The sequence below is a fragment of the Numenius arquata genome, chromosome 14 (genome assembly GCF_964106895.1).
Source record: "Numenius arquata chromosome 14, bNumArq3.hap1.1, whole genome shotgun sequence".
Taxonomy (NCBI): Eukaryota; Metazoa; Chordata; class Aves; order Charadriiformes; family Scolopacidae; genus Numenius; species Numenius arquata.
In genome coordinates, this window is record NC_133589.1 from 7370809 (window position 1) to 7398352 (window position 27544).

Genomic DNA, 27544 nt, shown 5'->3' on the forward strand with positions numbered 1-27544 from the left:
ATTTATAAAAGAGTATGAAAATTAGAAAACAAGCCCTCATAGATATCTGAAGAACTGCCTTTGTTGACATCTTACACAATATAATCCTTTTCATTTCTGAGCCTAAAACACAGCTGATCTGCTAGAACGAGTACCTGCTTAGGAAGCATCCCAAGGAAAGGTACAAACACACCAGGAAGGTCATACCTCACCTCTTCAAATTCGTGAAAAAGCACGTACTAAAGCCTATTGCACGACTTCCATTTCATTGGGCACTGTATCCGTGTGTGTGGAACAGAATAACTGTTCTTAAGGGATATGAGCCTTGGTCCTCAAAACAGATGAAGGCTTAGAGGAATTAATAGATAAATTCCATTAAAAGCAACCTCAGCACATAGCCTCTAAGGAATCACAGGCCACCTGAAAATCATGATGTTCAGAATGAAGGTTATGCTTTTCTTCTCCACTCCCTCTCCCCCCACCTTTTTTTTTTTTAAGCCTCACTAAAATTTTCAAGATATTTCCAATTGCTTAGGCTGGAGTTTGGATGTAGCTCAAAATAAAGCCAGATTTGAGCTGGTTATTTTGTGTGATTAGTTGTGTATCCGTCATGGTCAAGATGCCAGTTTATTCTGATGCGTTAATTCAGCTCATGTGGAACTAATGATTTCCTGATAAGCCATGCCTTGCTCTCCTGCACACCCCAACCCTGCTTCTCCCAAGTTCTCTCTGACTAGATGCAGGATCTTTCACCATGACATGAGAACCAGCACACACCGAGATCCATAGTTCACTACTCTACATAAGGCTGCCCTGAGAAAGTTCTGATGCCACCTCCCAACAACAGGTTGTCTCAGTCACCTGGCCCAGACTTGGACAGTCTCTCTGAAGTAGAACTACAGGGACCAGTGCTTAAACTGCCAGTTGCCAATAAAAGGCAAAATATATTGTTTCATTTCGCCCTTTCCTTCAGGTTTATATGGACAAATAATTGATATTTTACTTTATAGGTTAACCAGAGCTTGAGTTGTTCCCCTCAGCAGAAACGCCTGCTTGCACAGTTGCAACACTTAGAATAAAGCTGTCAAATACGTAAAGTACCCAGTGGCAGACTGAATACTTGTCTTAAGGCATCCAACAATATCCACAAGATAATTGCTGCAAAACATTTAACACATCTATTAATTATTGTGGAATCCTGTTCCACTCAGCTAACCCCCTCTTTAATTAGTTTCCTACATATATTTCATAATTCTATATAATACTATCCATGCAGACTCATAGGCTTCTGCAAATACCATTCCTCTGCTTTAATGAAGCTCTTGCCCATCTTTTCTTATTTTTCATGCTGAGGAGTTACTTAGGAGATCCTAAGTCACATATTGGTGGTACAAGGCCAAGGATGCCAGCCTTTGGAAGCCGGCTGTAAAGAAGGAGCATCATTCATACCTACGGCAAGCTGAATGGGATAAATCCTGAACTATTTTACAGTTAAACGTCCCTTTCTTGAAGGGAACACAATCATGGTAAAGACACATCACCGGTGCACAACTAAGGTTTGCTGACCTCACGATAACGTGCCTGTTCTTCCCACCTCTCAATTATGGTAAAAAAAAGCTCTGAGTGAGTGAAAAGAAAAGCAGTAGAAGATACCCCTAATACGCCACCACAAAAAGCAACAGCCAGCGAGAGATCACCCTGCGGAGCAGTAGATTACATCGAAGGGTAGATGTCCCAGGGGTCAACGGGAACAGACCGTCCACACAACATCCCCGAGTGCCCCAGGTGAGCCAGGAGAGATGGGGGGATGTGACCCCTCAGCACAGCTGCCCAAACTGCTCCAAATATTGCTCTTCTTGTGGGGGCAGCTTATTCACCAGCAATTCCCAACAGCATATGGGGTCTTGAAACACCGACCACCACACCTCTCCCAAGACATTTACAACCCCAGAAGCTTCCTTTTGACATAGGATTGGTCTCCTTGTTCTGTCCAAATGTAAAAGGCTACTAATGAGTTACATCCCCTCAATTTAAACCCATCTCAGAAAGCAGCAAACTGCAACAGCACCAGATGGGAAGCACACTGCAGCTTTTTTCTTTTTTCCTCTTTTTTCTTCAATGTTACAAAATTGAAATTGTTCACTCCTGGTTCTGGTACTCAGTGCCAGAAACACCTGGCTCTGCTAATAGTGCCTGCAAGATCCTACTGAATGCTGTCGCATCTCCCACGAGTTCTAGACAGCTTATCAAAACCACAGAAGGCAGCACTGCCCCAAATTTGAAAACCTCAGCCCTGGTATTTGCAAGTGAAACCAATCACGAATGTTTCACTGCTAAGCGATTTTACTTTAGGAAATGAAATAAGACCCTGGTGACCATTTGAATGCTTGGCTTGTACATGAAATGTAGGGACACGAGTAATATTAAACATTCACCAATTAATTTTAATAGCACATTTGATACCTCTTGAAACAAAATGTTTTTCAATTTAACTATTATTAAAACTGTAAAGTATTTCTTCTTAGACTGGTCTAATCATGCTTGCTTTCTTGATTCAGCGTTGCAGGGCTGAGATATCTCCTCCTGCCTCCTCAACTGGAAGAGGAGAAATGCAGAAGCATTTTCAGAAATTATCCCTGACTTTATCAAATCAAAGTCTCCACTAGACTATGGGCTTTGATGGGCCTCAAAAGCAGGTATTATTTAAAATGCTGTGTCTATCTAAATGAACACTTAATACAAAGAATTGATTTCAAGCTCTTTACAGACAACTGGATATCTTGAAAGTCAGATAAAAGCATTGCAATGATGAACAAAAAAAAATGAAAGCAAAACAGCTTTGGGGGAAAGAGTGTTTGGTTGTGCACGTGAATACACTGCACTCTGAGAATGTACAGACGATCATACATTGCAAAAGCCAACACAAACCTCCCGAATTTTGTTTCTTCCCCCCCCATCTCCAAATCACGTCCATAAACTAAGTTTCCTGAGTTTCATTAGAATTAACAGAGATTTATAGTGATGAAAATTATTTCAATTACATAAGCATTTTTCCTTAAAGATTTTCTTTCTTGGAAAGACACAAATATTAGGGTCAGCAACAAAAGCTTAAGTACAACCTTGTGCTATCATCAAGACTACACAAAGCAATTCGAGGGGCAATGGTTTTAAGTTGGAGAAGGGGAGATTTAGATTGGATATTAGGAAAAAGTTCTTTACCATGAGGGTGGTGGAACACTGGAACAGGTTGCCCAGGGAGGTGGTTGAGGCCCCTTCCCTTGAGATATTCAAGGTGAAGCCTGACAAGGCCCTGGGCAACCTGGTCTAGTTGGGGGTGTCCCTGCTGACTGCGGGGAGGTCGGACTAGATGACCTTTGGAGGTCAATCTATTCAATCTATGAATCTATGAATTCCTAGAAGGGTCAATTTGGTTCATTCAAAGCACTTACAAACAGGAGGATATAATTTATACGTGAAAAAGGCAACAAGCACTGGTCAAAACTTTACAATTACCCTCACACTTCAGAGTCTTCTCACCTCTATTCAAAGAAAAGTTTGCATGTTCTTGGGTAAAGAATCCATACAACTAACATAAGATACTTTATTATTAAAAAACATTCTATAAGCAATAAGACAGAAGCAATAAGGATGTGTTTGTATTTAATGTGACTAAAACAGGAAAGGGAGAAACAGATTTTAAGTTTAATTTAAACTAGCTATTACAATTAAGCTTATAAAAACAAATGAATCAGCATCATTTTAAAGAGTTTGGTTTTTTTTTTAAAGAAAAACAATTACAGGTACTTGTCTGTATTTTAATGAAACTGGAAAACTTCACTGTTTCAGAGCCAGGCTCTAAGGCACCAGCAGACTACCTGGCGTAGAAGTATGAGCAATAATCGTGCCACACCCTGAGAACCTCCCTTGTGAAACGACCGATAGCCAGGGCTTCCACCGGGCTTCAGCTGCATTTAGTCAAAGGTCATTACGAACCTCCCAACCCATATACACAATTGTAAACAGTTCTCCAGATTTAATTCCGATTTTCCCCTTGAAGCAGAAAGCAGCCCGAGATGTTTATCCTACTCAGTACAACGCAGATTACTTGAAATTCCACTTGGGATTTGGAGCCTGTGGGCCCAACACAGGCGAAAAGGGAATGCCAATAATCACTCTGATGATACAAAAATACCCAACAAACCTCCATAAATTTGTATGAAATGAGACTGAAAGATAGACAGTCACAAGACACAAGAGAGGTTTAGAAGTCATGCTCTCTTCTATAGCAAAACAAATGCCCCATTAAAAATCTACTACTTAGCCATTACTAGCTGACACGCTTGACCTGTTTTATATGTATGTAGGTCCCAAAGAAAATAAACATTATATTAAGCAAGTTATTGGCACGGAGGCCATGAAAGTATACACTCAGATAACACGACAGTTTATACTTTTAGTACAAACACATATTTTCAGATCAAGTTTTCACTAAAAGCAGAGAGGAGTTTCTGAGGAAAAAAATACAGAACTCTACTAGAAATGCAGTAAAGTTATATTTGCATTTTTAGTGCACAGAAGAGTTGGAGGCAGACACTCCTGTGTCCCTGCACGGATTCGTTTCCACAGGATCAGGCTAAAGACCTTCCAAGACTCCGACATGTGGAAATCTGTGTCGGTCATACCTACAAGACTTCTATGACTTAATTTTAACACAAATAGCAGAGGATGCATTCTCTCGGGTTTTCTTAAACGTGAAAAAGAGTGAGAAACAGATCAAATAACTCAATGTTAACACAGTAACAAAGGAAACGAAAGTCACAAGAGCCCAGACAGGAAACGCACAATGCAAATAGCTCGGGGGGGGCCAACGCCGCCCCCTGAGGACCCCCCCCCCCCCCCCCTTCGCCTCCCCTGACCCCGGCGCTGTCATTCCCCCAGCCCCGAAGGGACCTTCGCTTTCCGTCCCCGCAGCCCGAAACCCGACCCCAGCCCCGACCCTCAGCCGCCCAGAGGCGGGTCCCCAGCCCCGCAGGACGACGTGTCTCGGTTGACCACCCACCCGAGCGCACCTCGGGGCTGACAACGGGCACAGAGGGGCAAGAGGGAGGCCCCGGTGCCAGCGGACACCGACGGACACGCACCGTCCCGGGGCTGACACCCGCCCAGCCGCTCCAGGCCGTCGCCCCGCTCCCGGCTCGAAAACTGAGGACCACAACCTCCTCCTCGCTTCTTTTTTTTTTTTTTTTTTTTTTCTTAGTTTCCGAGCAATACGGCCTCTGCCCCCCCTCCCCTCCCTGCCAGTTTCTTTCTGAGGTGACACAAGTTCTTCTTCCCCACAAAAAGCCCCGCCGAGGCGCGGCGCGGGAAGCCCCGCCGTGCCCGCTGCCTCCCCGCCCCGCCGCCCGGCCGAGATTGCGGATGGCCTCCGCTCCGCTCCCCAGCAGCGGGGAAAAGGGGAGCGGAGCCACCGCCCGCGCCCACAGCCCAGCCAGGCCCCACGGCCACCGGACCCCGGCCCCGCCGCCCACCTGCCGACAGTCTGGTTGGCCAGCTGTTTCATGCGGTTGAACTGCTTCTTCATGGCGGCGGCCGTTCCCCCGGCCTCCCGCCGGGTACCCACTGCTCTGCCGCTGCCGCCGCCACCCCGGCCCGGCCTCCCGCCTCCTCCCTGCTCTCGGCGGCACCACCGGCCCCGCCCACACCGGAACCCGCCGCCGCTTCCGGCCCCGCCCACACCATCACGTGCCCTCGAGGGAGACCCGCCGGGGCGGCCGGAAACCCGGATGTCCCGCCCCCCCCCCCCCGGGGCCCGGATGTTGGGGCTCCGCAACGAGGGGAGCGCGGGGTGGTGCTGCCTCAGGAGGGGCAGCTGGGCCGGGCTCGGCGCGTGGGGGCCACGCTCCCCGGAGCGGGCGGTCCCGGGACGCCCCCTTCCGTCCCACACCGTTATCACTGGGCGTCCTCCCAAAACTACCGCTCCCGGCTTCCCTTGCGGCACCGCTACCGTTTCCTGGGCGGGGTGGTGCAGCCCGCCCTCTGTCATTGGGTGTTGTGGGAATGGATGAGGCCTCGGACCAATCGTCGCCGAGATTCGGCGAGCGGCCCTGCGGGGGCTGGCCAATGAGGAGCGGCGGGGGGCGGGGACACAGGGGCGGTGGCGGCAGCGGCGGGCGGCCGAGCCTGGCGCGCTCCATGGCGGCCGCCGCCCGCGAACCCCTCTCCGCCTCCGGCCTGGACGAGGCGGACGAGGCGGTGCGGGGGACGTGTGAGGACGCGTCTGTCTGCAAACGGTAGCGGCACTCGGCGCGGGGGGAGTGGCGGGCGTGCCGGGCCCCTCCGGCGTCTCCCCGCAGCGGGCCGCGGTGCTGGCGGGGGTGAGGGCGGGCGGGGAGGCAATGAAGCAAGGGCCGGCCCCCGGGAAGCCGGGCTGGAGGAGAGGAGAGGAGTGAGAGCCCTATCCTTTCCCGGGTGCCGCCGTGCCCGGTGGGGCCGGCGTCCTTTCGTCTGTACCGGGCCCCGAGCGGCTGCAGGGGCTGGCCGGCCTGGGGAAGGCACCCGGCGCTGCTCGGTGCGGGCTGAGCCGTGTGTGGGAGAATAAACTTCCAAAACACGGTCACAGCTCCCCTTGGGACAGGGCCCGTGTGGGCTCTGAAGGTGCTTTTCCCATGGACCCGGCAGCTTTGGTGCTGGGCTTCGTGACCAACTTTCCCCATCCTGTCATTAAACATCTGCCCTATTTAAAACTTCAGTTTGTTTATGAAACGGGGATAGTTAGAATTACACTTACAGGGGGGATCTGATTTCAGTGATGTTTGTTGCCTCAGGAAAAAAAAAGGATATTTTTCAGAATTCTTTACTTCCCCTCTTCTGGAGGATGGGTGCTGGGAGGGTGAGGAGTGGTTTTGCCCTGTGGTGTCTGGGCGTGAATTTAACTTCTGTTGGCTTTTTGTTCTAGCCTTTGTTACTGCTGTAGCAGCACATTATTGGGTGGTTGGGTTTGTTTTTGGGAATTTTATCTTTTCAAATTGGTTGTAAGACTAGGAAGTTCTATTAGAATAGAGTAGCACTGTTGTCTGTGTTAAAATGATCTGTAGAAGCTCTGAAATGAGTGCAAGCAGCTCCTGGTGTAATGGTGTATAGAAGCAAAGCGTGCTTTGTCTGAGGAACTTCAGACAAGGAATTCCTCTGTTTGCTGGGTCCTCCTGGAGGAAATATTTGAGGTTAGGGTCTTTGCTTCCAGAAGTTGATCAAATAATGCAGAAGCCATTAAAAAGATGCTTATTTAATATGGCAGGAGCCAAGGTTTTTTACTAGACTTTCTGTAGCTTCTTAATTGAAGTAGTTCTGCTCCTTCAACAGGTTTGTTAAACCTTGTCTGTGTGTACACACCTGGGTCGGAGAGTCACCTTTTCAGCCTGTGTATCTTTCAGAGTTAATTATTATTTCCTAATTCTCTTTTTTTTTTTTTTCCCTCTGCTGGACAGGTTTGCTGTAAGCGTTGGCTACTGGAAGGACCCTTACATCCAGTATTTTGTGAGACAAGCCAAAGAGAGAAAAGCACCTGAAATCAATAGAGGCAAGTTGGCTCGTTAACTTGAATGGTGGCAGTGCAAACGTGTTCTTAACTGGTCTTGAAGAACACCTGGCAAAACCTCTCTCTATAAAACCTCCGGGTATTATGGAGTGTAGGAAATATGTAAAAGAATGAGACAAATTTTCTTCACAGTAATAATTCCATACTGTAGCCAACCTTTGAAATATTACTCTTTAAATCAAAACTCTTGTCCTTTGCTTTCTGTAGTCGGAATGGAATGTCTCTGTGTGTCTCAGCATGCAGTAATCTCTACAAAGCATCAGAAATGTTGATTTGACTCAGGACAGCAGGGTATGTCTGCTCTGGTCTCTGCAAAAGTGTGCACACCAGCTAGAATTATTCTGCTCAGTTTGAGGTGAAACTTGACAAAATCTTTTATTTACCCAAGGAATCCTATTTTATCAATGCATCAGATTTCATTAGTAATAAGAACCACCCCAAAACCCCTTAGGTATCTTAAAAAGAATGCATTATTCTTCCTAAGAAATACCATTTTTAAAATAAACTACCTAAAAATCTTACTTAGTGTTAAACAACAAGTGTTTATATGAAAATAATATTCAAAGGTTTTTTTTTTGTTAACAGGCTATTATGCTCGTGTTCATGGAGTCAGTTATCTGATTCAAGCTTTTCTAAAGAAGACAGAATGCAACTGTCAAATTGTTAATCTTGGTGCTGGCATGGATACCCTGTTCTGGAGATTAAAGGTAACGAGAGCTGAGAGTAACGAACTTGGCTGAAGACAAAGACTTGTGTGGACGTTTGAAGCACTTTTCTGTGAGGGCTTATCGGTGCTGCGTTCTGTAGCAGAAGGTGGAGGGGTGCAGCGGGAATGGCTGCCCTTGCTGCTCTGCCTCAGTTCTCAGCTGGCTTGGAATTAGTTTAGGTATCTTTAAACCTCAGTGCCCAGGAGGGGCTGCTCTTTTCACTGGCTTTTACCAAAAAGCTTGTGACACGAAGCTGACCTCTAGCGGGCTTTCAGGAACAGAGCTTGAGCGCCACATTTTGCTGTCTGCTTTAAGCCTCAAGATTTCACTTTCTTATCTTATATTAAAATAGGAATAAGGTACCGAAGTACAGGATTGTGCAGGCTGTATTTACACGTTGCTGAATTATTTATATAAATGTGAGTTTATATATGTAAATATATGCATGTGTGTCATTCACAAAAGTTCAGAATATTCAATTATAGTACCATTTTGAGTGAACACACCTCTAAGTTATCTTGTCTTCTCATTAGCATTTACGTTTGTAAATTTGGTTTCTGGGAGAAAGCCCAAGGAGGCTGGTCACATTTTGCTTGGTCACAAGTCATAGAATCGTTTAGGTTGGAGAAGACCTTTAAGATCATTGCATCCAATTGTTAATCTGCCACTGCCAAGTCCGCTGCTAAAATAATGAATTTTATTCTGAGATGTGAAGCTTTTTTCTTACCTGCATTCCTCTGAAAATGGTGTCAATACACATTTTTACTGACTTTCGTGTAACCGTGATTTTAAAGCTAAAGTGGCGCCTGTAAATCCAGTTCTTTCTCATTAATGGTACCACCCCTGCTCTTTTTTGTTTTGGTTTATTTTTTAAGCTGTGGGGCATTAAGTTATAATACTGTTACAAATGCCAGTGTAACTAAAACAAAACTGTTTAGGAGTTAAAATTATATCTTTTTGTCATGTGCATGTGAAACTTGAATGTCCCTAATTCTAGTGTCTTACTCCAATTCTCAGGATGAAAATCTTCTCCCTAGAAAATACTTTGAAGTGGATTTTCCAATGATAGTTGCAAGAAAAATACATAATATCAAGTAAGTATAATGCTTATGTTTAGCTATGTGAAACTGAATGTAATTCAGCAAAATGTCATGAATTGCAGCTGCAACTATTTCATCTCTCTTCTGAGAAACTCTTCACGCGCTAGGATTTAGAATAAAGGTTTCATTGTGCAGGGAAGTCATACACGTGACTGTGCAGCCACTATCCCAAATTGGAGAAGTCAATATGTGGAAGCTTTAGGGAGGTAAGCAGACTTTATTCTTAATTATGTGAAATATAATGGGCAAGGGAAGTTTCACAATGATTAAGAGGCAACGACGTCGTCTTCTTTTACCACTGAAGACGGTAATAAATTCCCAGACTTGTGTGTTCAGTTAGAGAGGTAGAATAGCTGGTACTATATGTGAATATTCTGTTTGAATGAGTACATTAGGGCTTATGGAGGGTACTTGAAGAGAGTGTCTGGATTTTTCTTGGAAGATTACTTCAAAACTTAGAGTCATTGGGTATAAAACTCAGCTTACTAAGTCTAACTTGCAAATGTTTTTATTTCCAGTAGAGGGCAGAGGTATTCTCTTGTCTGTGTTTAACACACATACACGTGTAGAGAGAGAGATATATATGTATATGTTAAAAAAAAAAAAAAAGAAAGAAAGAAAATTGTAAGCACACTGTTAAACAAGCTTAACTGCTCAGAGATGCTTCTTCCTTCTTCCCACAGATCAAAACCTCCCCTGTCAAAACCAATTATGGAATCCCATTCAGGGGACTCTCTTCTAATAGGTGAGTCATCTTAAAAATAAGTCAGCAATGTACTGTAGCACTTTTAAAACTTTTCTGATCATTTTGTTCTGCTATGTGGGCAGGCTTTTAATGTTTGAAATGCTGTTTGGACAGAGAATTGGGAAGAAAAAGAGGCTTTTTTCTTCTCTTACAGACTCCTGCCCATTTGTTCTGTGTCATGTTAGAAACGTCTTCTCTTGAAGTGGTTTTATTCTGACAGAAAGTTGTTGGATTTTTTTCTTTCTCTCACATGTAGCTTAAGTTATGTTTTCTTTCACAGAAAAGGAAAAATGCCGCTGATAGTCATGTATACTGGATTAAAATAGCTATTGAGTGCTTTTCTCTCTCTTCTTTCTATCTCACTAAAAGCGCAAGTCTACATTTAGCCGAGTCTTCATGGAAAAAATGCAGCCGGCAAAGTCCCTTCTTGGGATCCAGTGCCATTTGTTACGTTTTAGTATTAAGAGGATATTAGATTCAGGTGGTGTCGTGTGGTTGTACTGACTTGGCTTACAGCCTCCTTATGTTTGTGTCATTTGAAAATCTCTTTACTTGTGGAAAAAACCTGAGTTCGATACTGCGCTATAGGAACTGCTTTGGACTCTTTCGGAGGAACAGTAATTATCTGCATCTACGATACCAAATAATTTGTGTTACCTAAAACAGAGCAAGCATTGCGTTGTGTTCCCTGATGTGATTACATGTATAGCCGTTTTTAATAAGCACAATTCTAGCTGAGGGTCTGCAGGGCTTGAAAGGGGCCTCCAAAGAGCGAGGAAGAGTATGAAGAGTGAGGAAGAGTACCAAGAGTGAAGAGATGTGCTCGTGCTGCCAATGGCAGTTGTAGGTGCTTCACCCCAAGGCTCTTCTAGTGTGTTAGCTTGGATCAGAGCACTGCCACACACTGACACTTGGTTGTGCATATTTATGCATATTATGCACATTTCGTTGCTGCATATTAGAGGGTCTTAACTTACCAACCTTTTAGATGTCATCTGAATGGCAGAAGTCTCTGTTGTATATTCAGGTCTCAAAAGATGAAAGCCCATTGCTCCATCTCAGAAAAAGTGCTCCTAAGTACCACTGTGTTCCAGGTAGGAGACCTTCTTGTAACGTATCTGATGTACAACAAAATGTGCTGCATAAGCACTGGTAAAAAGGCATTAATACAAGGTCAGTTGGAAAGCTTTGATAGTACTTGTGTTACTGAACAGCTGTAGATACATCTAGTACAGCAAAATAAATGGTGTATTGTAATCAAAAGCTACTAATTAGCAAGTCACAGCAGTCAACAGCAATTAACGTATCACTGTTTGAATGTGTTGGAGTGGCTTATTTCTCTAAAGCTGTTTCTCTTGTTCTAAGTGCTGTGTTTTAAATACTTTAGACATTTTACTGTAACCTGGCTGATGTAGGCCCTACTGCACCGAGCTCTTTGGGTTGTAGCTTAATGTCCAGATATTTGGAGATGGTGGAAGTTTGTTGTGGAATCCCAGTTTGAACTGGCACTTGATAACCACAGGTCAGTTTGAGTGAAATCCATGTAGGAACTCTTAATTAAGGACGTAGTAACAGCACCAGTTCATGTGGAAATGCCACCAGAGAGACTAAGTAGACAAACAGTCAGGTGAATAGAGATTTTTTTTATGGATCTAAAGGAACTTGACAATGAACTCGCTCAGCTACTACCTGGTGTATACCCTCTCATTTTAAAACTGTCTTAGTACCTGAGAACTGGAAGGTGGCGGCTGTGACTCAAATGGGCTCCAGGAGAAACCCTGGCAACTACAAGTCAGTAGGACTGATGTCTCTACTGGACAAATTAGTAGAAACTCTAACAGATAGACTTAGTAGAACAGAGGAATAATATAATGTGTTGAGAAAGAGTCAGCATTGCTTTTGGAAAGGTTAAGTTATGCCCATTGGAGTTCTCTGTAGGAGTCAACAGGTATATTGGAAAAGGACATGCAATTAATACAGTGCTTGAATTTAAAAAATGTGTTTTGACAGTGTCCCTTACCAGAGTTTGCCAAAGAAATTGCATATTTGTTGTGGGGAAAAGGAATGGTTCTCATATGGATAAACAGCTGGGGATGGAGGGCAGGCGTATGTTGTTAATTTTCATTATGGAGGGAGATGGAGATCTGTGCTTAAGTATATATTGTTGTTCAACACTAAGAAATGATTGGGAAAATAGAGTGACTAGTAAGTGGCAGCTTGTTGGCAAGTCCAGGCTCTTCAGAGTGGTAAAGTGATGCACATGGGTAGAAAAAGTAGTTTGTGCCTCACATGTAAATGATAGGCTTCTGGCTGATTATTGCTGCCTGCATACAAGAGCTGGGTATTATAATATATAGATATATTAAAAAAATGGTTCAGTAATTGTCCAGAAATTCAAATAAAATTTAAGCATTCTTAGAAAAAAGATAGAAAACAACATAGATGCCAGTATTAGCAGTACGTATTTGCCCTCTCTTTGCCTTTTCCCTGTGTAGCTGTTGGCCCCTGCGAGAGGCAGGATACCGCACTAGGGCTCCTTTGGGCTGATCCCATACAGGTGTTAGAGTAATGCAGTGTTCTGGGAACACCACCTGGCACAGGGCTTGTAGTGGGGCATAATGAAGTAGCATTTCCAGGTAGGGAAATGTTACTCATTTTTGTGGTTTTCAGGGTGGGGATATGGGCTCGGATTTTAGAATCTTGGAGTGGGAGATTGTCTCATCCTGTCTCTCCCAAATCAGTTCCCTGCTGCTGTCTCATGTATACCAGGAATAATTTGTTTACATGCTTTGGAATTTGATTTTTGAGTTGTTGTAATATCGATTGGCATGGCCTGACTCTTGTTTTCTTAGTGCTTTTCTTCTCACACTAAACGTTTTCATTTCGTGAAGCTAGTGGTAATAGACAACTTCATCAGCTTCAGGGCAACATCTGCTTTCTCCTTGCCCTTTAGACAAAGCAATGACAGCATGGCCGGTGATTCAAGAATAGATATTTGTGGCCTCTGCCCTTGAATGCAGCAAGATGACACTTGTCGTTGAGCAGCTTTATCGTTTCCTAGGGAATGTTAGGTCTCCAGAGGAAAGCAGTGAATTTGTGCAGTAATTTGACATTGCTGAGGCAGTATCAGGCTAAATTGTTTTCAAAGTTCAGTGGCACTATCTGTTTTATGATGCAGTTGCTGGTGTTGGGAAGTTAGTAATCCACCTTTGCTACCTCGTGAGTGCAAATTACACTTCAGTGAACTATTACCTTTCAGTGCCACTCATACACTTTCTGGCCCTGTCTAGTCCAGCTTTGGGACTTGGTTGTTTTCACTTATTTTTCCCTATGTTTCCAAACTTGTGACCCAACGCAGTCATCGGGAGCGTTGCTGTCTTGGTGACTTGCGTGCCCTGCGTTGGGGATGATCCCACGCTTGCAAGACAAACTAAATGTCTCTGTGCTGTGATAACGTACCCTGTTCTGATGTTGTAGTTGACAAACAACCTGAGCGAGACCAATACTGTATCATGCCGTTGAGCAGGCAGAATAAGTTGTATGGGCTGGTTGTTTGTAAAGCTGCCAAAGCCATCTTCGGATGAAAATCCTTTAATAAAATCCATTTGAGTCAATAGTATCCTGCCTGCTATCTCTTGGAAAACCTCCAGGGAGTTGTTGCATTAATCTGAGAAGAGGGTAAGAAGAGAAAATTCTGAATTCTGGTAGCAGAGGAAAGGCTGGGCTGTGTGTCCCTGTGATTCTGTAACGCTGCTTCAGCAGACAGACGAGGGTAGCGGGCGAGTGCCTGAGGGCCACCATAAACCAGAGCGTTTTATGTGCTGGTACAATGTTTCTGTGAAGAAAAAAATTTATTGCGGTGAGGTCAAAAGGCAAATATAAGCAAATCCTTCTACCATTCAGTTACTGTAATGATACCTAAATTAAAACCATTTGTATTGTTACTTCTGTGCCAAAAGTGGTACGGCCGGAACAAAATGTTCTCTGTTGCGTTGTGAATGGGTAACAGGAGCGCGAGCCTGGGCTGAGAGAGTCTGCGTTGGGTAGATGGCGTGGGCTGGAGTGGTGGAGGTCATTTGCTTTCTCTCCTTCCCTCTCCCCTCCCTTCTGTTTCTCAAATGAAATCTGAGTCTGGTATTCCTCAAACCTCCGTTTTGGACGAGTACAAGAGAGAGAAACTTTGTAAGTAACTGAATGTGCTGGGTGTGAGCATCACAAAGTAAAAGGTAAGGTACATTCGTGCTGTAGAAAAGAACATCATGGCCAAACAACTTTGCTCAAAAAAAAACCAACATGAAATCCTGGCCTCTGGATGGGAACTAGTGCTTGGAATATGGGATTTGCAATGGATTAAGCCACCAACCGTTGCTGGCTATGCCAGCGCTAGGACAGCTGGCCTGAGTCACAGCAAGGTGGACCTATTCATTAGAAAACTGCCAGAAGAGTGGAGTTTATAAGAGTTTAGAAAGTAAACCCTGTTCAGATTAAGTATATTTTGGTTTCTGGGGGCAGTTTCTTCTCCAGCAGACAGTGCACGTGCCCAGTGTGATCATGTAACTGGGAAGCCTTTCCCACGCTCAGACTGTGTTTCTCTGTGCCTGGTTCCCGTAGCAGTGATTTGGGCGTTAGTGCGGTGTGGGAGGTGGTCTCCAACCCCACCGGGAGGGAAAGGAAGGGAAAGGGAGGCAGCAGCTCTCCAGGCAGCAGCAGGGATCTGATGGAGCTCTTGGCTGTGGGGAGGTTATGGTGGGAGACACTTTTGGGAGAGTGAGATTGCAGCGAGGAAAAAAAAAAAAAAAAAAGTAGGGTTTTTTTTAACACCAAAAAAATTGATTCAGTTAAAAGAAACTTCGTGTTGGGAAGAAGAAATCAATGGAGATGATGTGACTCTGCTACCAAGCACAAACTTGCTTTTTCTTTTTCAGCTGCAGGTATTCTAAAATACCTTTGCACCAACACCGTTCGGTCAGGCTGGCAGCATATTTGCAAATTTTCATACTTGGAGCATCAAACCCTGCAATAAAGTAGAAATTGGTGCCAGACCGTGAACTAGCAGCACGTTATTTTTGGAGTGTTTATGGCTGTACTCTGACTTTTACCTCTGGGCTGGGCAGAACGGCAATTCCAGCTGTCATCAGCTGCGATTGCTTTGCAATAAGTAAGTGTCTTTTATCTCAGTGTGAGGTGATGGTGCAGTTGTCAGTCTGATTTTAAAATCCAGATGTTGTTTGCCTAGTTAGGTATGATTTCTTCATCCCTTTGACTTTACATATAAAATGATTTTTTTAATGCCACGCGTAGGCCAAAGGTGGAAGCTAGCAGAAAATCTTAGAAGAAAGTTTGGGAGTGGCTTTACTTAAACTCTTGCCTCCGGCTTTTTTTTTTTTTTTTTTTCTTTTGCCTCTCTTTTTGCATTTTAAAATTGACTAGTGTAAATTTCGTATTTTTCGCTAATATTTCCTTCCAAAGAAAAGTATTGATCGTAACATTGAAATAGATGAGTGATGGAGATATTTACTGAGGTGCTTTCAGATATGTTTGAAACGTACAATTTTTAGCAATTGTATCAGCTTGTGTATGATGTGTGTGCGGCTCTGCCGCGGTACTATCTCTGGTTGTGTTTGCCAACAACCATCAATGGAGAGTCGAGGGAAGTTGGCAGGAAAATGTGTGGAGGAGCAAGTACATTCTGTTTGAATGGACCAAAGAAGGAGAGCCAGACAGCCCAGATACTGGAAATGGAAGTAAAGTGGTTGCATTTGGAGTAAAAAGTTTTTGAAAAGAGAAAGACAATCCGTTCCTCACCAGCTTTCTTGGCCTTTTAAAAGTTTCTGCTTCAAGGAGTCCTGTATTAAGGCATTGCATTATAATACTTGCATTAAGGGAGGTATTCTTGGCTTTAAAGTTTAAAGAATATTTCTTCTAAGCCAAATCACCGTTAAAGAAACATGTTCTAGTTTGGAGTTTGGGTTTTTTTTTTCCAACAGATAACTTGGAATAACCAGGCTATGGCTGTATGGCTGTTTATTTTCACTTCTCCCCAACCCGTATCTCCAAACCCAACCGTGCTGGGCTGCACCGATGGTCGCTTCCTTTGGCCATCCCCTCTCCCACCATGTCAAGAGATAACAGAAATTCTCTGGGGTTTGTTCATGTGCATACAGGCTTATTAAAAACCATGTTACTCATTTTGATTGCTGAAGTTCGAACTATTTTGAAGGACAGTTTTCTAACCTGAAGTTTGAGAGGTTTTGCCCTTTCCCTGCTCTTCAGTGGTAAAAATGCTGGAATCAATGTGACGGGAGCAAGAGGCATTTTCCACCTTTGAATTTTTTGTACTTCTTCCGTTATTGGATCACTTAAAAAAAACTTTTGTAGTTTATTTCTGGCTATAATTAACATAGCAGTATGTCCAAGTCAATGAAGCTGGACAAGAAGATTGCATTAATGTCATATTAATTGTGGTGACCGACGCTTACGGTGTTGTATCTCCGGACAGCAAACCAATCACTATATAAATACTTTCCTGTGTGTGGTGGGATTTTTTGTGTGGCTTTTCTTGATGCCATTATCATGGCCTTGATATAATAACTTAAATAGAAGGGTGTGGGAAGTAGTAAAGCTATTACAGAACATGCACATGGAAAAAAGCCTTGACTCAAAATGTTGAATCATTTGCCACACAACTTTTTTTTTTTTCTTTCTTTCTTTCTTTCTTTTTTCCCCCTGTAACTCTGCATGAACTGTTCTGGTTTATCTGTTTGGAAATACTGCTGCAAAGGCAGATATTGTCACTTGCTAGTGCCATTTTCAAGCAGTTGGTCACTTGAAAACTAAGTGGGGGTACATACTCCAGAAGGTTTGAAGCACTGCTTAATTTAATGGACCGCCTTTGTTTTTTTTTTTTCCATCTCCTGAAATGGAAAACCCCTTTCATCCTCCCTCTTCAGCCACTTGGCTTCTCTTTCCCTCTTCGCCTGGCTTTTGACATTTGCTCCCATTTTACCATCCGGGAGTTGTGTCTGCAGCACGGATAGCGACTGGCCATCACGTGACCACTTTAAACTCTCACTCTGGGTTTTTTTTCCCTGTTTTTACTTATTTTACTGCTTGCTCTGTCACATTCATATGGTAAGAGGGGGAAATTATGTGCTGTTCTGTCCTAATGACTTCACTCCAGTAAAGCTAAAGTGCGGGAGAGCAATCTGATGGATTCCCACGAAACTTCACGTCGTTAAGTGGGTTTGATACTGCACTTGTGAAATGTTTTCTATGGGGACTGGGCTCATCGGGTGGAATTTATTGAAACTGGTTGTCAGGATTATTGATAGTGAGATGCTCTTGTTGCTGCTGGCTTCCTTACAGCTTTGGTAGTATGGCAGAGGGTCTTTTGACTTTAGTGTCAGTTCCTCCTTCATGTTGGAAAGCATTTACGGGAGCTTGCTGCTTGTTCTGTCCCAGAATGAATATTTGTTTCTCGTAATACCTTTTCTAATTTGACTCCACACTTAAATACTGTTGCTAGATCATATGAAAAGGCTAAATGATAACTTTTTTTTTGGATCCCAAATCTGTGTCTGATACCCGTATATATTATATAGCTATATGTATTGTTAATTTATATAGCTATAACTATTGGTAATATTTGGAACATTGTTACTCTTAAATTAGTTTTTCAGAAATTGATGGGTCTTTTTTTTAATGTACTTCCTTATGTACATACATTGGGTCATCTAAAAAGACTCTATAAACAAAATAGAAAAACCCTGCCTTTAATCTTCGCATTTTTTCTTCTCTCTGCATTCCTTGAAACCATGGTAACGGATGGGATAACCTATCTGCATTAGAGTGGCTGCAGAGTGAAAGATTAGGTTGCAGAATCTGATGCTGATATATCACCACCTGTAAACCACAACAGTCAGGTATAAGGGAAATTACTGTTTTAAAAAGAAGAGTTTGCTGTTAATTGTTAGGTATAACAGAACAAACTTTGACTTAAAATTCATATGTTCCCATGTTGTTTTTTTTTTTAATTTATAATTTCAGCATCCCTCTTATTTGTAACCGTTAGTCTCTCAATTTTAAACTTGCAGATTCTCACAGCCTAGACTCCAGTCGATATTCCTTAGTAGGAGCAGATCTCCGTTTCTCATCAGATCTGGAGGAAAAGCTAAAGAAACATAACCTGGATACACAGTAAGATTTTTTATTTTTCTTTTTAATTATTTTTTTGCTGAGGGCTTGTGGAAGCGTACTGGTGAGAGTAAAGTCAGGCTCAGGCATACAGTATCTGCACCCAGTGCTCATTATCCTATTTCCATGGTTACCTTTTCCTGAGCCCTTGGAGCAGAAGGAATTGTTCAGACACCTCATGCAGCCTCCCTGAGCCGAGCCGCTTGGCTCTGCCCTGGCTGCTGGGTAGTTCTAAGGCTGTAGCAAGGTTGTTCCTCTCATCGCCCGTTCTGCAAACTGCCTTTTCATCCTTCTTCTGAAGAGAAGATCAAACATTACAGAACTATCTGCTTTTTGGTCTTAAAACGCCAGGGGGAATGAAGCCTGGCTTTCTGTGAATGTATTTTTTGGGATTGGTTCTCTTTGGGGTATGTAATCCTTTCGCACAAGTTAAAACTCTTGTTGCAGGGCAGGCAGCCCTGATATTCCTTCTTGCTTCCCCCCCCATCCCTTGCCCTGGAGGGGATGCGTTCCCACAGCAGCCATTTTCTGCCTCAGAGCTCAAGCAAATTTTCTTTCTCTACTTCATGAATTTAATTCTATTTTAGAGATTTCTAAAAGAGTTACCCCTTGCTTGAATTTGGTTGAAATTTAGTTAACGGAATCGTAAGTTATTCCAGGGGAATCTCTATAAACTAGTGATGTATCAATATGTCATAAAAGGCTTTTTTTAAGAGTTGATTCAGTTGCATTTAGTTTTAATGCTGACTGATGGGCAGTACCTAGATCAGTGAACATCTTTCACCCCTACTGTAATGGGTGTATGAGTCAAGGTTTCTGGGAGCTTAGCTGGTGAAATGAAGGGTAATTCTGTCAGTGTTAAATTATTTCAGAGTTTTATCTTTGTAATTATTTTCTATTGCCTCTACTTTTAAAACCCCTATTGTTCCCTAGGCCTTTCAGTAAAGTCATTACTGTGGAGTCCTTTGAGAACTTAACTCTGGGAACTAATATCTGGGATTTTATTGTTCAAGTGTTAGGCTTCTGGAGGGGGCAGGATTTAAGTTTTTAGAGTGGATGATGGACATACCTTTCAAATATAAGATATATAAATAGCGGCTATCTGGCTGGGTGGGAGAGAGCATATGGGTAAGCAGAATGCATCAAATTGCCATTTAAATCTTTACACTTCCATCTTTTGAAATCTTGCCTCGCTTGCCTACATTGCTGCTCCTTGTGAATTTCTCCTGCTTCTAGTGACTTTTCTTTTTCCTGTTCATTCTAGCAATTAAAACTCCATAATTCTAAGGAAGAATTCTCGTGTCGATGTCTATTTTTGTTTTTTGTGGATGGAGGGGGAGGAGGCAATGTGCAAACTATAGATTGCATTTTGCTAGATGATAATATGTGAAGCTCATTTTACAGATATTGAACGAATTTATCTAATTAAAATTCTTAGAACTTTTTAAAAGAGAGAACTTTTTTTTTCCAATTTGCATTTTGTTCCTAATTTTGCTGATCTCTGAAAGAGTACGGATTGTGTATATAGGGTACAGTTCTTCTGCAAAATGAATTTTAATATGCGCTTCAGTTCATGCTACCACAGTTCAGAGAAGACTTGCAGAATACACATTCTTCTGTGTTGGTAGTACGGCTGACTTAGGGGAGATTGTTCCCTGATACCTCTGTTCTGTGACCAGGGGAGTCCCTTGTCGACTGCCAGAAAACCCAGTTCTAGTCAACTTGATGAAGTGATTTCATTCAGTCTTAAATGTCTAGTTCATAGAAAGGGTAGCTCTTTTAAGAAGTTTTGGGGACGTGAAATTACTTGCTTGCTAATAATTCTTTATAGATTTTTCTTGTTCTTTTGCTAGAAATAGTTCTCTTGTTTTTTTTTTTTTTTTTTATAGTTTGCCAACTCTTCTGATAGCAGAGTGTGTACTGGTTTACATGACACCGCAGCAATCTGCAAATCTTTTAAAGTGGGCAGCAAGCACTTTTCCTGTGGCGATGTTTATAAATTATGAGCAGGTAAAACAAAAATGGGATTTTCAGACCTGCATTATTGTCATAAAAATTGCTCTCAAAAGTGGGAGTTCTGCTTGTAAAATAAGAGTGGGCCATATCCTTTTGTACAGACAGCAGTTTCTGCTGAATTTCTTTAGTAATATGTTTTATTTTGTACATCTGTTAGCTTTACATCTTTGTATGTATATATATATAATATATATATAATGATTCTTTACATCATTGTAAAGAATGTATAGCTATTCTGAAAGACAATTGCTGGACTATATTGAACCAAAAGCATGGAGGCTTAATCCAAATGTGGAGAAAACCACAGAATATTGGTTTAGATAAGACAGAGGAAAAAGAAATGATGCTGAATGTTGGGTATGAGTGTATAACATTACATAATTGCCTCTCTGTGTTCTTTGACAAAGTGGAGCAAAAATCACATCAGCATGAACTTAGCTTCTCTGTGTGGAAGTAAAACGCTGCCTCAGGGGAACTAGGTGGCTCTGGGAATTATTAACAGGATCTTCCAAGCTGTAAATCACTGCCAGAGAGCGGGACCGAGCTGCTGACAACTTAAAGCAGAGTCGGTTTTCAGTGCCCAGTGCAGAGTCCCTGTGTCTGCAAAAGTATTGTCACTATTAAACTGGCCACCAGCTTGTAAACGTGAGGTAGCTGAGGAGGTTGTGGCAGTGGGAAATGACATCTGGTGTAAGAATATGTGAAATTTAATGTTATCCTGTACGTTTTATGACATAGACAATTCGAGAGTTTAACCAAGTTACTGCTTTTCACTGCGATTACGTTCTTTTCGGAAGGGGGAACACTTTTGTCTCATTCTCTACCTGAGGTGAATATGACGGACAGGTTTGGACAGATCATGATTGAGAACTTGCAGAGACGACAGTGTAACCTGGCTGGAGTGGAAGTCTGCAGATCCTTAGACTCTCAGGTAAAGGCACACAAAGCTCTGGGTGTGTTTCATATTAAACTTAATTAACCTGTCTGAGATTTCTGCCTCTGTTTGTGCGCTGTAAGGCTCAGAGCAGTGACCAGAGCAGGTTTGGGGTTGGGGCAGCTACCTACTGAAACCCTTTCCTATCCATGTTACAGTGGTTTCCTTTTATCAATGCCATGGTTGCTCGATACCACTTAGTTTTGCACAAAACCTGCAGCAGAACAGAGCACGGCTCCATCTAGCCCACTGTCCTCTCCGTGCAGAGGTTAGCAGATGCTTAGTAAAGGGTATAAGTGCTCTTCAAAGAACGGGTCAAGCAGATGGCCTACAAAACCCTTAGAGGGAGAAACTGTTCTCTGGTATTTTTCCTCAAGTCCTCTGAAAACTGTGCTGCTTGTTTATTTTACAGAAGGAGCGATTGCTGTTAAATGGCTGGGAAACGGCACATGCCATTGATATGATGAAAGTGTACAGCTTTTTGCCACAGGCTGATGTCAAAAGGTATTACTGATAGCTTGCTTGCGGCCAAAAGTCGTCTTCAGATGCCATTTCCAAGGTAGTTCACGTCAATATGTAGTATGGGATCCCCTAGTATAAGAGAGAGGAGGCTGCATGCAGCTGCTGGCTAGACATACAGAATGTATCTGAGTCTGGAGCTTTCCAGAGCCTTAAGGATAATACCTGGAGCAACATTAATGATCCAGAGGGTTATCGCTGCCAGAAGTAGACTGGCAGTGGTGATGATTTATTTGGGTGCAATGTAAAGCATCTCACAACAGAAATTTGTAGCCAAAAGATGCTACAGAAATGCTGTGTTGAGTTTTTACCGTACCTGACATGTTTCTTGTGAACATCTAGCCTGCCCAACACTAGATGAGTGGAGGGGAGTCCTAAAATACACTCAGAACAGGCAGCTGCTTTTCATGTCCCTAAAGGAGATGACATCTGGGTGTTTGGTCCGCTCTGGTAGGCCTAGGTAAGATTCCTTACCCATTTGTTTCTTTACTACAAGTGGGTGAAAAATAGCCAGTCCGGATCATAGAATCATGGAATTATTTGGGTTGGAAGGGACTTTAAACATCATCTACTTCCAACTCCCCAAGGCAGGATCTTCCCTTCCTTCTTCCTTAGCAGCGTATTTAGTCAATGAGCCAAGGCAGGGCAGTAATTTAGTGCTGTGACCCATTGTAACAGGCAAGCGAAGAGGGGGAGAGAGGAGAGGTGTGGGGTGACCCACCCCAACAGCATGGGGTGACCATCTCTCAACAGATGGACGTGTCTTCCATTCATATCGTCTTCATGAGCTACACTGCTGGGTCTGCAGACAGAGCTTAGTACATAGAGGGTATAACTAAAGGCTGTTATAATAGTCAGTAATCTGCATGGATTTTGTTAATTTTTTTGCATTAAAGAAAAGCTTAAAAAGGGGGAAACTCTTTTTTAATGAGTAACTTCTTAAGTATATAATATGAAGTGCGAATTGCTATGAGTCATTCGGTAACTATAGTTTGAATTAGCCGAACAAGTTACCTTGGTCAAAATAAGTATTCACATATGGGGATTTCTCAAACCATGGAACTGAACAGGTGAGACTGAAAATCATAGGTTGTTTAAATAGGAACGATGACTGTGTGATTCTGCCATATGGCACTTGGGGAGAGACGTAGCTTGTACTTTTTTTTTTTTTTTTTCCCCAGCTTTTTTGACTACCTTAGATCTGTTCAGCTCCTTCTACTTGTTCCAAATGCCAAGAAATAGGTTACGTAAACTCTGTCCTTCAGTATTAATGAGGAAAATAATGTTTTCTATTTGTTACAATCTTTACAACAATGTTCTTCTGCAGCACTTGCACATCTGTGAGTGTATTTAGGAACTTTTACCCCTCAGCCTCTTTTGATCCTCAGTAGCAGCCCTTCCAAATATGTAGCATGGAAAATAAACACTCCAACATTCAAGTAATACAAAGTGAGGGAGAGCAATGTGTCAGGTTAAACTTTTTAAAGCAAGTGTAGCTTGGGACAAGTTCTCCCCTTCTTTGGTGGAAGATATTCAAAGATCTTACTTTCAGAATCCTAGATAGGAATGATTTTAGGAAAAAAATCCTCAGATCTTACATGTACCATTTGGTTTGTGCTTCATCATGAGCTCATGTGGGAGAGTTGTTAGAAGCTGCTCTGGTGTACCCATCACTCTTCCGAGACGTATTACGGACTTGTTATGATTGTCTGGAGAAAATACTGTCTTCAACTGTTCACTTGTAACCGTTTGATAAAGATAAATCTTCTCCCAGCTGTGCTTCCTTCAGGCCATACTGTTGTGTCTACTTAAATCCAGCAAGACCAGATACATGCAGGAAAAGAGGTCAGAAGAGAAATACTGGTATTTGTGAGAAGTTACACAGATTAGTCCTGGAACATGAAATTCCAGGGATGAGAAGTTGAAAGCATCTTGTGGGTCACTTGTTTCGTACATTGACAACAAAGGCTGGGAGTAGTGGTGGTATCTTCATTATGGACAAATACCTGTATTAATTTACTAGAAAGGCAACTACCTTATTGGCTGTAGTTTTCACTCCTATGGAGTGAAGAAAAGTACATTAAAAACTGTACTGAGACTCCAGCTTGAATCACAATTTTTATTTTATTCCTACAGGATAGAAGGACTTGAATTCCTAGATGAAAAGGAACTGTTTGAACAACTAATGCAGCACTATTGCATCTGCTGGGCTTCAAAGGACAGCAGCAATCTGGGTAATGTTCTTCAACATCTAAGAGGTGACCCATCACACTGAAATCTTATGTTGAGAGACTGGGACTGTATCCACCAGGTGTACAATAGAATTATCCTTTCGCAGGAGTGGGTTCCACTTCTCTGTCGTTGTTGGGGCTGTGAACACCTCCCTGGTGGTGTCTCATGACTCTTTCTCCACAGCCTTTTGAGAGTTTCCATAGGCATCTGAGTTGCCCAACAGGAAGCCTGTCCAGTACAAGGGAGTTAAAATTTTTGCATCGAAAGATGCCGTATGGGTTACTTTAAATAAATGCCTGCTTTACACTATCATTGCTAATTGAAAGGTTTACAAATCCTATGCATGTAAAGTGCCATATGGGCACACAGTATATGAAATCACGGTGTCCTGACAACACAAACATAAAAATAAATTTGTATTACTTAGCACAGTCTTCTTGTGCACTGTCCCCATTTACATCCATCTGAGACGTAAGTTTTGCATGCTGCTTTCTCCTGGGGGAAAAAATTCCCTCTGAAGTTAACTTTTAAATGTTCCTTTTGTTTTTTAAAATTCTGTCTCTCCTAGACTGGAATTTCTTTGAAACAGAGAGACTTGATTTATACTTTATGTAGCGTTATGTATGTTGCTGCTGCTTAAGAAATAATAAAATCGAAAGAATTGTGGTTTGGGTGAAGGATGGATGTCTACAGCCAGTATTTGTCCAAATTAGACAACTCTGTTGCAGACACAGTTTATCTCTTTTTCTGCCTGCAATTTCAGGGACTTTAGTCTTTCCAGAAAATTTCTCTGGCTCTTAGTTCATCTTTTTCCTGCCCTTCCCTTGCTCTTGACAAAGCAGTATTCGAGAACAAATTTTATTTGCCGTGCCTTAGCAGATGTGAATCTGAAGTTGTGCGTATATTTCAGCCAAACTGAGTAGCAAAGCGTCTGATACAGCTGGTAGAGCTGGATTTTCAGTACGCTGTTGCTGCTGCTGTAACAGAGATGCGAACTTGGGGTGTCTGCTGACCCCAATCCTGCAGCTTCAACAGTTTTGAGCTGCCGAAACACACATTTTCCATTTGGTTTCTTATGGCTAAAAAGTGATGAGTGTAATATAGAACTTATTTCTAGAGGAGCTAAGGCCAAAAAGTTCACCCATTCATAGTAGCCAGTATTCCTGGGTTCTCCAGCGTTATTCTTTGCTGTGATTAGAGGAGTATTTAGGACAATTTTGGGCACTGAGGTTAAGTGACACAGCATATCTTAGAAGTCAAAAAAGACAAATTCCAAAGGAGATAATCAAATGTATAATGCATGGATATGTGTTAAAATAAAGCAGGTTTTCTTTATCCAGAGTGAATTTGCTGCTGCCCTTAATGGTACTTTCCCCAGCTTTCTCTTTTTAATTTCATGGGCAGACCCTTAGTTCAGCAGCAGCCTCTGTGTTGTTCCTTCTGTCGTGAATAACTTCAGTACTCCTTCAGATTGGTTTATTCAAATTAATTGTAGCATCACAATCAAAAACGGTTAAAAAAGTATAGATCAACCTGTTTCCTAATTTCCTTTCCTGCCACTAAATCCTTTACATTAAAGTTTTAAAATAAATAAATAAAGTAATTCTCAGAGCGTCCTTCTTCCTATGTCTAACTGTCCCAATAGAGGTGAAGAACACGTAGTATAAGAATAAGCATTTCTTTCTCACCCCAGCCCCCTTTCTTTTCAAACAGGTCTCGCAAACATCACATTCTGATGTATTTCCTGGAGGGAAGCCGTGGGCCCAGAAGCCACAGCGACAGCCTTCTGCTTGGGACGAGATCACAGAAATGACGGGACTTTGCATGTGCCAACTTTGGTCTGTGCATCTGTGTCAGCGGCGCCGGTAGAGAAAGTGACGGGTGCTACTGATGTCGACTGTCCTTGTTGGGTTTTCGTAGTTTTAATGAATCTTTTGTGCCCGCTGTGAGCAATTGTCGTGAGGCAAGACTCGCCTCCTGTTCCCAGATATGTAATGACGGACTTTCCTAAGATGTCAGTAATTCCTGTTTAAAAGCTTGCCTGCCTTAGTTTAAAACGGAAAGTAAAGTGTTCCTGGATTATATGATTTTCCTCTTGTGTCTCTTTGTGGATGTGTAAAATGTATTTGTGACAGGAAGCTGGAAAATCGATGCTGGTGAGCGGCATTATTGGGTATCTCTGCACTGTGCACGACTGATCGTGAAGGTTAAATTTGTTAATTTTCATTCTGTTCAGGTTAAATTTTCTGAAGTGTCATCATGTTAGCTTTTTCCTGGCTTTTACCATCGCTACGAGGCTGTCACTACACCAGGTATGTTATTGTAGGGGAAGGGTGAAAGAAGAAGGGGGGGATGTGATACTTGCTCAGTGGTGTACAAGAAACTGGATGTTGTTAAAGCAGACTTTATTTAACTGGGAAGGACTTAGCCTTGGCAGTTCAGCACTGGGATGGTAGAGGTAAGAAAGAAATTAATCTAAATTTGCACTGCTTCTGGTAGTATCTTTACACCAGTTTCTCATTCTTCTTTCTTTCCCCTTAAAAGAAACAAAATCCCAACAGCAACAAAAGACTTTGCCCTGTTGTTTGAAAATGAATCTTGCGACCTTCCTATGAGAAATATAATAAATGTTTAGTATTTATAATTTGACTGGTGTCTTACTCATTAGAAATGGCCTATTTATATCGGATTTAGTGACTACATTTTTCCTCTCTCACCAAATGCCTCACCGAGAGTATTTTTTAAAGCAGCAGCAATAATAAGCAACCATTTTTGTGCTGCATGTGACTTTCTGTACTGTAAGTACAGCTTGCTTCAGAAATAGTTGACATGGGCTTGGACTGGAGACGTAAGGAAAGAGACTTTTGAGATACCAGAAAAAGTAATGAGTTCTTACAAGTGACAGTCATAATTTCAGAACACAAGTAGTAAAAAGAAGTGGCCTTCCCTTCACTGCCCTCCTCTCTCTCAGTCACCGGTTTTAGTCACCGATAGATACAGGCCACCTCCTGTTACGTTTGTGTCAAGCTGATTTCTTAAATGACAAGGCACAGAAATACAACATTCGATCAATGCTCTGCTTGGTCTTTGCAAAGCGTTGGCATAAACTCTCTGCCCCCAGAGGGAAGGGATGGACTGTGCAGTTATGAAAGGCGTTTATAACCTTTGCTTCCTAGATAACAATATCGATGGTATGCTTGTGCCTGCACGTTTCAGATGCTTTTCCCAAGTCTAAATCCCGATAAGTCTTTTATATGGATGCTGCCATCTTAAAACTGTCTTGGACTTCATCAGTACTGCGTCTTGGATCATGCTGTGGACCATTAAGTTGCTTTTCTTGCTTTTAATGAGCTTATAGCATATGAGGGCCTCCCACCTACAGATGCTCTGACTCACAGGAGAGCTTTGCTCCTGTGGGGTGTGTGCTGTCTTGCAAACTCATTTGCTAGATCAAAGATGTGATGTTATGAAAGTATAACTAGAGATTGGGCACCTCATTGGGTCGTTTCCATTTTGAAGAAACAG

General features: G+C 42.5%; 2 protein-coding genes across 4 annotated transcripts in view; one reads left to right on the forward strand and one right to left on the reverse strand.

Annotated features, from left to right (window-relative positions):
* ARHGAP17 (Rho GTPase activating protein 17) overlaps window positions 1-5649 on the reverse strand; it is a 48977-nt gene extending 43328 nt beyond the window's left edge. The window contains exon 1 of the mRNA XM_074158430.1: window positions 5508-5649. Coding sequence (XP_074014531.1) covers window positions 5508-5560 — 53 coding nt within the window. The 5' untranslated portion in view covers window positions 5561-5649. The remainder of the gene's footprint in view (window positions 1-5507) is intronic.
* Window positions 5650-6124: 475 nt separating this feature from the next.
* On the forward strand, window positions 6125-26667 carry LCMT1 (leucine carboxyl methyltransferase 1). Of its 3 annotated transcripts, XM_074158402.1 has the most exons (12): window positions 6127-6269; window positions 7464-7555; window positions 7781-7864; window positions 8159-8280; window positions 9298-9374; window positions 10064-10125; window positions 18219-18321; window positions 20208-20328; window positions 21164-21265; window positions 21681-21772; window positions 23924-24021; window positions 25713-26659. In XM_074158402.1, exons 4-12 carry the CDS (start codon window positions 8254-8256, stop codon window positions 25886-25888), a joined length of 858 nt encoding a protein of 285 aa, XP_074014503.1. In that variant the 5' UTR covers window positions 6127-6269; window positions 7464-7555; window positions 7781-7864; window positions 8159-8253; the 3' UTR covers window positions 25889-26659. The 3 variants fall into 3 exon arrangements, with proteins under 3 accessions (XP_074014502.1, XP_074014501.1, XP_074014503.1); XM_074158401.1 differs by lacking the exon at window positions 7781-7864 and having other exon boundaries at window positions 6125-6269; window positions 25733-26667; XM_074158400.1 differs by lacking the exon at window positions 7781-7864 and having other exon boundaries at window positions 6125-6269; window positions 25713-26105.
* Window positions 26668-27544: the final 877 nt, after the last annotated feature.

Excerpts from the sequence above, each read along its gene's own strand:
- LCMT1 (XM_074158400.1), top strand. The coding sequence starts at position 6,172 with ATGGCGGCCGCCGCCCGCGAACCCCTCTCCGCCTCCGGCCTGGACGAG. Across the intron at positions 9,375-10,063 it reads AGAAAAATACATAATATCAA|ATCAAAACCTCCCCTGTCAA; the intron begins GTAAGTATAATG and ends TTCTTCCCACAG. Across the intron at positions 20,329-21,163 it reads TGTTTATAAATTATGAGCAG|GTGAATATGACGGACAGGTT; the intron begins GTAAAACAAAAA and ends TCTCTACCTGAG.